The following is an 8,146-nucleotide window of genomic DNA, read 5'->3' on the forward strand; positions in this document are numbered from 1 at the left end:
TTTGCTTTCCCACACTACCGCAAACATCATGCTGAACACGGAAACTAAAAATAGAATCCAAGGACTATATATAAGGACTTGACCAAAACAACTGGTTCCTAGTTCTCCAGGAGAATAATCTGTCATCATGAAACCCTGTTCCTTCCTGCAGCATGCAAACAACAGCCATGTTCAGACTCAGAGCTATCACAGCAGGCACATGTAGGATGTTCTATTGATGACAAAGCAAAGACACATTCAAACCCGTAATCCTAATCCATAGAGATGAACACATGATAAACAGGCAGAGAGGGATTGACAGATGTGCAGCCAAGACAGTTTCACGGAATCAGAGATTCACTATCACAACAACATTCATGTGGCCTTTCCAGAGCTCATACAGGACAAGCAGGACACAGACATCCGAAAAGAGGGAATTTTTCCTCAGGACCTTTCTATGGATTCTGTCTTTGGGTTAAGACAGAAAAAGCTTGATTGTGTTTGTTTTCTAAATGACACTGCCATCGGCATGTGACGCGTGCATCAAAGTGCTGCCTTTCGCTTTGCAGCATTGGCTAGAGGGCATTTTAATACGGGAAGGATGAGCTTGTTGTTGGTTCTGGAAATAACCAAAAGGAGGAAGTGGTCCAGACAGCGATCAGAGTGACAGCCTGTGGATCCAGCTCGACCCATCTGGACACACCAACGGCTTGATTAAATGTCCTAAACGCAGAACATCAATTCTATTCAACTTTAGATAGCAATGACCAGAAATACGCATCAAAGAGCAAATAAGTATTGATCCAGTACAGAAAAGGCTGGTATTGGGATTTTACCATCCATAATGTACCATTTCAGCACTGGGAAAAAGTACAACGCCAACACTCTGACTAATCAGCGTGTTTAAATAGCTTGGGGCGGTCAGACTACTGCTTGTAATGGCCTGATATAGAGAGAGAATCAAAGCCCAGTTATTGCTCGTATCTGTGACCTTATCGAGCGTACACACAGACCATTCAACTGATGGGGAGAATTTAGATCACAAGGCCCAAAAATAAGCACCAAATAGCAAATGTGTTGATCGATCCCGCGCGGAAAGAGCCGGAATTGGGAGTTTAGCATACATAATTTACCACTTCACCATTGAGAAAAGGCACAATGAAGGACGAGCCTTTCTGTCGCCTCTCTAATGGGTGTATAGATCTGGGGAGAAGTTGCACCTTTCGGAAAAAAGCAGCAGAAGACGCCAATGTGCGATGCTGTTAAAAGGTTAGCACCACTTTATGGCTCCAGTAAATGGATTCTCCTCCCGACTGTGTGATCACTGGGGAGACGGCGGTCCCAGGGAGAGCGAGCAGAAGGGGAAACTGTCCGAGGGGTGATGGCTTTCAGACGCCGGACGTGGCGACCCTGGCCTGTAGCCCGCATGGTTTTCCTCACTTTATAAGAGGCAAGTGGAAAAAATGGAGATAGACTTATCTGCAATCCACTTCACAAAGACTCTGTGGTGACATTTAGGTCCGTCAGACTACAAAGAGTGCACTTGAATCCCGCCACTACTGAAGAGGGGCATTCTGTCCGTCACACTGGACCGTCTAGGGTTGATCTATCAGTGTGGCGACACTCACTTCTTGTCAGCAGCATGTTTTTTTTCCCTCTGATTGAGATTGAGCCATCAGGTTAAAGAGTAACAACCTTATACCTGTGGCATCTGTAATCGAGACCAAGACGAAGAAGCCAGCTGTGTGTTTTGGCAAACCGTCAAGCGTGTTAGCCAACCAAACATCATCACATCCTGGGCCATGTGAAGTGTCTGCTAGAGCGGGAGGCGCTTTAGACCACAGGGCAGCGAGGCCCACCAGCGCTCCGCTCTGATCTGTTGTGGGGAAGCCTAAAATTAGTGCTAGTCATTGAGCAGCCTAGGTCAGAACTGGGCCGCCCAGCCCAGCACACCTACTAATCAGTGTGTTTAAATAGCTCAGGGTGGTCAGAGTGCTGTTTGTAATGCCCTGCATAAGAGAGAGAATCAAAGCCCAATAATTGCTCCAGTCTGTGACCTTATTGAACATAAACATAGACAAATGAGCAGATGCACGCACGGGCTACACACAGATTAACTTTAGTGACGCATAAATGGAAGGGAAGAACAGCACATCTAATACAACACAGTACCCATTTAGGCTTATTTGGTCATTGCAAATGAATGATTCATATCTCAACACTTGTTGGAAAATGACTATAAATGATGTTTGAGTCTGCACTTTACAACATGGTGGAAACCCTTAGCCCTGTTTGAGAAAGGCTAGTCTTGTATGACGAACACAAACATAATGGCTGACAGTATTACAAGCTTGCTGTTGCATGTAATGGGCGGATGATGGTCACACTGCAGAAAGTATTTATAAGCAGTGACAAGGAAATCACAATGACCTCCAGGTAATATCAATTATTCATTCAGCATTAAATATTAGTGAAAGTTTCACCGGCCACACCTGATGTGCTTTACTCTGATTGGCTGAGTCATTATCTGCCTAGCAACACAGGCTCTACAACACAAGTTTGTACTAAACAGGTTAGTTAAAACTAATAGTGTGTTGGCACAGTACTGAACACATCAGACCATCGTTGATTTAGGAATCATTTGATTTGTGTGGTTCAATTACTTTTACTCCAGTTTCTTTAGTTAAATGATTAAATGACCACCACATTTAAGCTAATTTATTAATTTGTTTGCCCTTACTTGCTCCTAAGGCTTTTCATTACCCCATTCAGTCACATTGGCCAGGCTCACTGTGCAGAGAGAACATTCTTCTAAAACAAACTCTGCTGACCAGTGACACAACTAGCTCCATGGGTCAGGCTGTTGTTAAGAGAGGTGAACTCATACGGCACTTTACATTTCATTAGCCGTTTCCCCCCACACCCCACAAGCAGCTGAGACATTCCATAAACACTTGGCCTGCCAGCCAGCAGCACAGAGAGCCCTTTGAGTGGGAGCAGGGAGGGGAGCTAAGACTACAGGAGCAGAGGGCTGAGGCAGAGCACGAGGGAGGATTACTGAGCCCAGGGAGGCCTGCAGGGGAAGGCTGCTGGCTGCTGGCTCACAAACATGTCAAAGATTCCTATTAAGGCCTATCTATAAGAACATGTAGGTTAGTATGTGTACAGAAGAGTTGTATCGACATCAAGTTCAAGTCTCGGCAGTCTTTTATTGTAAAGAAGTGCTGTTCAGGTTTCTGATAGGACCGAACAACAAGGCTATTCATCCCCTGTACTCTGAGAGCAGCTGGCGCTGCCTGGCCTGGCGTACTGATGGCCTGCCAGCTCCTGACCACTTTACCCAGTACACCACGCAGAAGGACAGGTGTCTCATACACACACACACACACACACACACACACACACACACACACACACACACACACACACACACACACACACACACACACACACACACACACACACACACACAGTCAAACTTTGTTGACTTAGAGAACTGCCAGCACTTCCTCTCGTAGGCCTAGGCCTACATTTATTCTAGGAAAGGGAGAGGCTGAATTCTTTAGCTTCCTTAACCACTAAACCTCAGATGTTGATATCCAGGTACAATGATAGGCCTGTCTGGGCTTCCTTAAGGGACCTAAAATATTCATGAGTCTGCAATTAACCAGAAGTGTGGACCAGCACCTTCCTGACTCCTGCTGAGGCAGCAAGTAGTGCCAACCCCTGGACTGAAGCCAGACATTCAGACAGACTTCATCACCTTTCGGACTGATACTTTCTATTAGTGTCAAAGCCATCCCAGACAGACCCGTCTACCTACAGGAACTGTGCTGGGCAACCCACAGGCTGGCCGACAAGCAAGCTCAGCTAAAACGCACTCAGAAAGACAAGGTTCCTTTTTTGCACAGGGATTATGATTAAACTAATGGCAGATTTATCATTTCCCTTTCGGCCGACCTACTCTCCCATGCCCTCATCCGCTCACTGTAATACATTAACCATGAGACAGTCTACACATCCAGACTCTCCTTCAGCCACAGCAAAAGGCTGGCCACAGGCATGTCAGTGTCATGATGATAATTAATTATGGCAAAATAGACCCATCAGAGAGCTGGCCTCCTTAAAGGCCCACAGCTAATCAGCAGCTCTATTCACAGCCCGGCTTGACAATTGGCCTATATAACCAGAAACCAGGAGACAACACTCATTCTCCTATTCATACAAAAAAAGAAGACCCTTGAGATGTGTCAATTTTTAGACTGGCCATTTCAGTAAGATTACAGGGAGGGATATAGGGGGCTGGTGGCAATACGAGCACAGGTTTGTTTGTGCAAGTCAGTAGCTGTCTCTAATGCCAAGTCTGTCCAATTTCCTCGGCACAGGCAGCTCCTGCCACCATGCCAGGCATTGAAACACTTGCAGACAACACTGGGGACCACGTCAATTCTCTGCTTCACCATTTAGAAATTCCATGACATGGTGCGTAACATAAACACACACACACACCAAATACAGGAGTCCATGTACGTAAATCCTAATTTAGGCATAAACACAGACATGTGAAATCTACTGTATATGAAGCTTAACTGGAGTACAGAGCTCCTTTACAACAGCAAGATTAAGTTAGCTTTACTAGGCTGATTTAATAGATTTTAGTGAACGCTGCAGTGTTTTATGATAAACACAACAAAAAAGAAAGAAACTTTCCAAGCGCTCCCTAGAAGTCACTGACCACAACAGAGAGCAGTTTATTGCAAGGCTTGCCTCAAAACCACTCCTTGCCCAAGTCCTGATCCAGCAATGTGCACAGTAATGTTATTATGGCATCACAAAATAAATCCAGATTTCTGGTAATCCACAAAGCATGGTTCACGTGAAGCAGCAGTGCCATTACCTCAGCAACATGTCCCCTTTGGACAAAAACGACACTTAGGGCTCGGTGGCATCATGAATTTCAACAGTAGATGTCAAACTGCACAAAGTAAATTAATATAATTTAAGAGAATAAAAAAGTTTAGCCTCTAGTGGTCTTTCCATGACAAATTACTCTAGCAATGTGCACCTTTGATCATTAGAGAAACAGGAACTACCTGTGCATCTGCTCTTGGTTATTTTTCTCCACTTTGGAAAGAACAGGAAGCTTTGTGCATGAAAACAATGGAGCAAAAAAAAAAAGAGAGTGTGTTAGCAATATTGTGCGACAAATGGCAAAGTGAAACGGGGCAGACCCAGATCGAATGGATTTGCACGTTTCAGTCATCCGAGCAGCTTGCTAGCTTACTCTTCATGCTGATTATATCATGGACTATCTGCTTGTTCATCGCATGCTTTGTGTCAAGAGCTTTGGACTCGATCACCTTATATAACAACAGCCTATTCTGATCATCTGCTTAATCTGCTCCACAGTGGATAACACTTTTTTTTTTTGGTAGAAGCGGACAATTTTCGGCTCCAATCCTAATCAGAGTCTCTATCCCAATCCTGTCAGTTGAAAATTTGCCATGAAATGCAGAGACTCCACTCTCCTGCTTTGTAAAACAGTAATAATACATGTCCTTGTGTATCATTCACTTTGATGAACACTTTCGCAGAGGAACCCCCGCTCCCGCCTCTCTTTATGTCCTTGGTAGTACCAAGTTTCCAAGACCACTCTCCTTATCCCACTTAACATTGTTACATTGTTAACATGTCAATACACATTCTGGATGAGCGATTCTCCTATTGTGCTCACACATAACAACAGGAAACACTGATGGCAGAAATTTTGATTGGAAGCCGTGTGACACACTTTGAGCCCCTCGATCCTCTTTTTTAGTGAGTTGTCAGGGCTTTTTCCAATGCGCCTCCCGTAACAAAAGAGCCTCCCTAAATTTATCACGCTACACAAACCCCTTTAAGTTAATTACACCGCGCCAAGGACAACAACACTGATGTGTGCTGACACAAAAACACTCTGGGTGGACAGGGCCGAGCGACTGGGAGGCCTGGGGGCACCCGCTGTCTCAATCGGAGCATCTCGATAAGAGCACTACAGCACTCAATGGGTGGGGGGGGGACAGGCGTGCTTACAAAGGGTAAAGAAAACAACTCACACACTCCTCAAAGTAGTGCAAACCCACTGAGTTACTGTAAAGGTTCAGTGCATTTTAAGTGCATAATAATCCTCCAGAAAACGTTTTAGGGCGATTTATAATATCAGGTCAAACTATGAGTTATCATTAAGGAGATTGCAGGTGCATTTAACACATCACTGCCTTAGTCTGGATCAAGGTCAGCCCGGGCAAGCACAGACATCTTTCAGACAGTGATTAGAGTGGGCCTTTAATGTGCTATTTACTACTTCAGCTTTCATATCTCTACTCATCAAAATACTTTGCTGTCTTTAATCCTGCAAATGAAAAGGGGGGGGGGGGACATCTGGCTCATGCAGTGCGCCTTGTAAACCTACCCAGATCTCCTTGGACACTGTTGTCATGGGAGGTCCTGCTGGATGTGGTGGAGTCCCCGTCACTGGGCCAGATCTGGCCTGTTTTACGGACTCCGATGATGGCCGCCTCAGAAACCACCACCTGCTGCTTCAGACGTTTCTGAGACAGGGGCGTGGGGGGGCTGCTGCTGTCAAAGGACTGCTGGGAATGCTGGGAGGGCGAGCGGCTTTTCTCCCTGTACATCTGATAGGTGGTGGGACTGGGGGACACGTGGCTGGACTGGCCTGAGGAGAAGTCCTCCTCGCTGGATGTCAGGTTCTCATTGGAGCTGCAGTCCGGCGTGTAGCCGCCTCCTACGTCGTCAAAGCTGCCGGGTGAGTAGGAGCGCCTCGGCCAGGTGAGGTGTGCCTCCTCCTCCACGCTGTGGTCCCTAATGTGGATGACTCTGGCGTCGCCGTCCGCCATCATTCCCCCAACGTACACACTGGTGTAGGGCTGACAGTCCGCTGGCTGCCGCTCAGACTTCCCCCCGGTGGAACGGATCACACTGTCTTTGAGGAAGTGCGGGCTGACCTCCATGTCGTCGTACGACCCGTTGTATCCGCAGCTCCCCTCGGTGGATCGTCCTCTCTGGACAGACTTGCCGATGTCCCCCGTGACGGCCGAGAGGTTCCCTGGGAGGGAGTGCAGGGACCTCTTGCGCTCCATCTGCATAGCCTGGCAGCCCAGGGTGCTGATCTTGTCCGAGACTTCCCTGTCATTGACTTTGACCAGCCCTCTCTCGTGATGGTACTCCAAGTTGACGTAGAAGGGCCTCTCCGGACCGCCCATCACTGACAGCCCTTTCCCGTCCCCGGCTGAGTGAGAGTTGGCTCTCTTGATGCGCTCAAAGTTGGATCTCAGAGCCGCCACTGAGCCCATGCCCACTGGGAAGTCAGGAAGCTCTGCCTCTTGTCGGAGGGGTGACACCCCACCCTTCTGTCTGGCCGGGGACACACCTTCCACCTCTCCCTCCGGATGCTGTTTACACCTCGCCGTCTCGCCAGCCGCTCGCTGCAGCTCCTCCACTGACGCCTCTTCGGCGTGGGACCTGTGACTGTCTGGGCCGCTGGACTGGTCCCCTACGTTCATGTGGGGCGTCCTCTTGAAGCCCCACCGCTGTCCGTCGTAAGACTTCCTCTCCTTGGCGAGTAGAGTCTGCAGGTAGATCATACGAAAGCGCTCCTTGTTCACCTCCTTCTCCAAGTGCCTGATAGACGCCTTGCATTTGTCCAGTTCCTGCTCGATGTCCCCCAGTGAGTTCAGCTCCATGGAAGGGGGATCCGCTTCAGGGAACTGGGCTCTCCACGCCTCCACAAACCCCACTGGTTCCACCATTGTTGTTACTCTGACAGAAAACACTCAATTAACTAACAATAGAAACATATCAATATCTAAAGCATGACTTGAACGTAGCTGTCTACAACTCAAAGCTGCCATTGTTGTTCCCATAAACTATAACAATTAAAGGGAAAGTGTTATTTTGCAGAAGACAAGTAGGGATTCACTCTTTCCTTCCCTTCTGCTTAGTTTACAGTCTTTACTCACAAACATGAGAAAACATCCTACTGACGCCAGATCAGAAGTTCCATCCCTCCACTCGTTTTGACAAAGTCCAAGAAAATGAAGATTATCCTTCTTTCTCTCAGTGTTTCCCACACTTGTTTCCCTGCTTGTGGCTGTATTCTCTGGAGATC

General features: G+C 47.3%; 1 protein-coding gene across 2 annotated transcripts in view; it reads right to left on the minus strand.

Moving 5' to 3' along the window:
* Nucleotides 1-8,146, minus strand: part of LOC139646130 (breakpoint cluster region protein) — a 30,155-nt gene extending 22,009 nt beyond the window's left edge. Inside the window, exons 1-2 of one of the 2 annotated variants that reach the window (XM_071522042.1) lie at nucleotides 8,023-8,146; nucleotides 6,431-7,797 (exon numbers count right to left, since the gene is read on the minus strand). In XM_071522042.1, the coding sequence (XP_071378143.1) occupies nucleotides 6,431-7,787 (1,357 nt within the window). In that variant the 5' untranslated portion in view covers nucleotides 7,788-7,797; nucleotides 8,023-8,146. Of the gene's footprint in view, nucleotides 1-6,430 lie in introns of both variants that reach the window. The other variant, XM_071522041.1, reaches the window with a different exon arrangement.

Source organism: Centroberyx affinis, unplaced genomic scaffold (genome assembly GCF_046629955.1).
Source record: "Centroberyx affinis isolate AG114_WGS23_722 - 3 ecotype Tasmania unplaced genomic scaffold, CSIRO-AGI_Caff_v1 ptg000950l_1, whole genome shotgun sequence".
Taxonomy (NCBI): Eukaryota; Metazoa; Chordata; class Actinopteri; order Beryciformes; family Berycidae; genus Centroberyx; species Centroberyx affinis.